This window comes from Tetrahymena thermophila (genome assembly GCF_000189635.1).
Source record: "Tetrahymena thermophila SB210 genomic scaffold scf_8254645, whole genome shotgun sequence".
Taxonomy (NCBI): Eukaryota; Ciliophora; class Oligohymenophorea; order Hymenostomatida; family Tetrahymenidae; genus Tetrahymena; species Tetrahymena thermophila.
Window position 1 is genome coordinate 1,054,982 of NW_002476413.1, and position 1,568 is coordinate 1,056,549.

Here is a 1,568-nt window from a genome sequence, read left to right on the forward strand (position 1 = left end):
GAATAAATACTAAGAGATAAAGCATAAAGCAAAAAATAAATAAAGCATTTAACAAAACAATCTCATCATTCAAACCACCCTCAAAAAAGTAGACAATTATTATTTTTCTGCTGAATCTTTGCTTAAAAGTTAAGAAATAATTGATTAATTAATTATTTCTAAACTAAAATCTTTAATCATTACTTCCTATTTCATTCTTCTAAAAATTATTCTTATAAATAGGCTAAATAAATGTCTTCTTAACAAAAAAATATGTTTACATCCTCAAATGAAAGATTGAGGAGTAATGAACATTTGTCTTAGAGCAGATCTACTACTAATAATTAGAGATAAATGTAACTCACAACCCATTAATTGTAATCACCTTTTGAGTTACAGATTATAAATAGAGAAGAGTTTTAATGCAAATAAACTCCTGGAATCTATTTCATTAATAATGAGAGAATAAGAAACTTAGGATAAAGATATGACCCTCAAAGGAGCTTATTGAACTCTAATAGATCTAGAATATCTCAATAGAATTCTCCCTATTCTCCGTTTACCTCTCCTGAGGATGCTAAAAATAAAAAAAGAGATAGTTCCTAATATTAAGCTTATTTTGGATACGAAGAGTATGAATATACTAATTAGGATAAGAAAGAATACACAACTATTTATTATTTCAAATTTTTTGATAAAAAAAATCCAAATAATGATTATTTCCATGAGATCGTTACTTAGGCTTGCTTAAAAAAATTCTATTTTAGTGTGATGCTCAAAAAATTAATAGGCTTTTTGGAACAATAAAATTCGAATAGGTACTGTGATGTATTTTGTAATTAAGTTTATTATGACCGCTTGATTTAGGTGATTGATCCAAATTATTAACCTTAAACTCCATAATAAAAAAGATCTTTTGAGAATTTAGAATAAACAAAATAAAAGTATTTGAATAGTAAATTAAAATTCACAATAAGAAAAATAAGTTAAGATGAAATAAGTTCAACATATTTAGATTAAAAAGATTTCCCATGCCAATAATTCTCATCAATCAGAATCCCTAATCAATATTCATGCCATGAATCAGAAGAATTTCTCAGAACAGAAGAGTTTAATCATTATCTTGACAAAGATTTAAAGGATCTATTCAATATTAAATCAAAATAAAAAATAAAAAATGAATTTATTGAATTTAATGGACCAAAATATGAGGAAGAAGAAAATGAAATACTTCCTTATTACCATTCACCTGTCCATAGAGACAATTCTCGCTCTCGTTCACGTTCCCCTCTCAAATGCGTTAGATATGATTGAAATTATATATACTCACCTTAATAATAAAAATAATAACAATAGTAATAATATTACTAATCATATCCTAATAATAATTAATAATTACTTCAAAATCAACAAACTTAGTTTATACACAAATCATTAAATCAATCAATAAATTAAATAATTATTCTACCACCATAAAAATTACTATATTTAAAATAATTTAAATTATTACTAAAAATAATTTATAGATTATAAAAGTTATTTTTAATTAATTACTCAATTTTTCTTTATTCTAATTTAAATCCACTATA

General features: G+C 23.8%; 1 protein-coding gene across 1 annotated transcript; it reads left to right on the forward strand. All coding sequences in view use genetic code 6, as the record gives it.

Annotated features, from left to right (window-relative positions):
- Positions 1-231: 231 nt before the first annotated feature.
- TTHERM_00125120 (hypothetical protein) lies at positions 232-1,293 on the forward strand (the record flags this gene model as incomplete). Its single annotated transcript, XM_001016191.2, has 1 exon — positions 232-1,293. One exon carries the CDS (start codon positions 232-234, stop codon positions 1,291-1,293), a length of 1,062 nt encoding a protein of 353 aa, XP_001016191.2.
- Between the last annotated feature and the right edge of the window lie 275 nt (positions 1,294-1,568).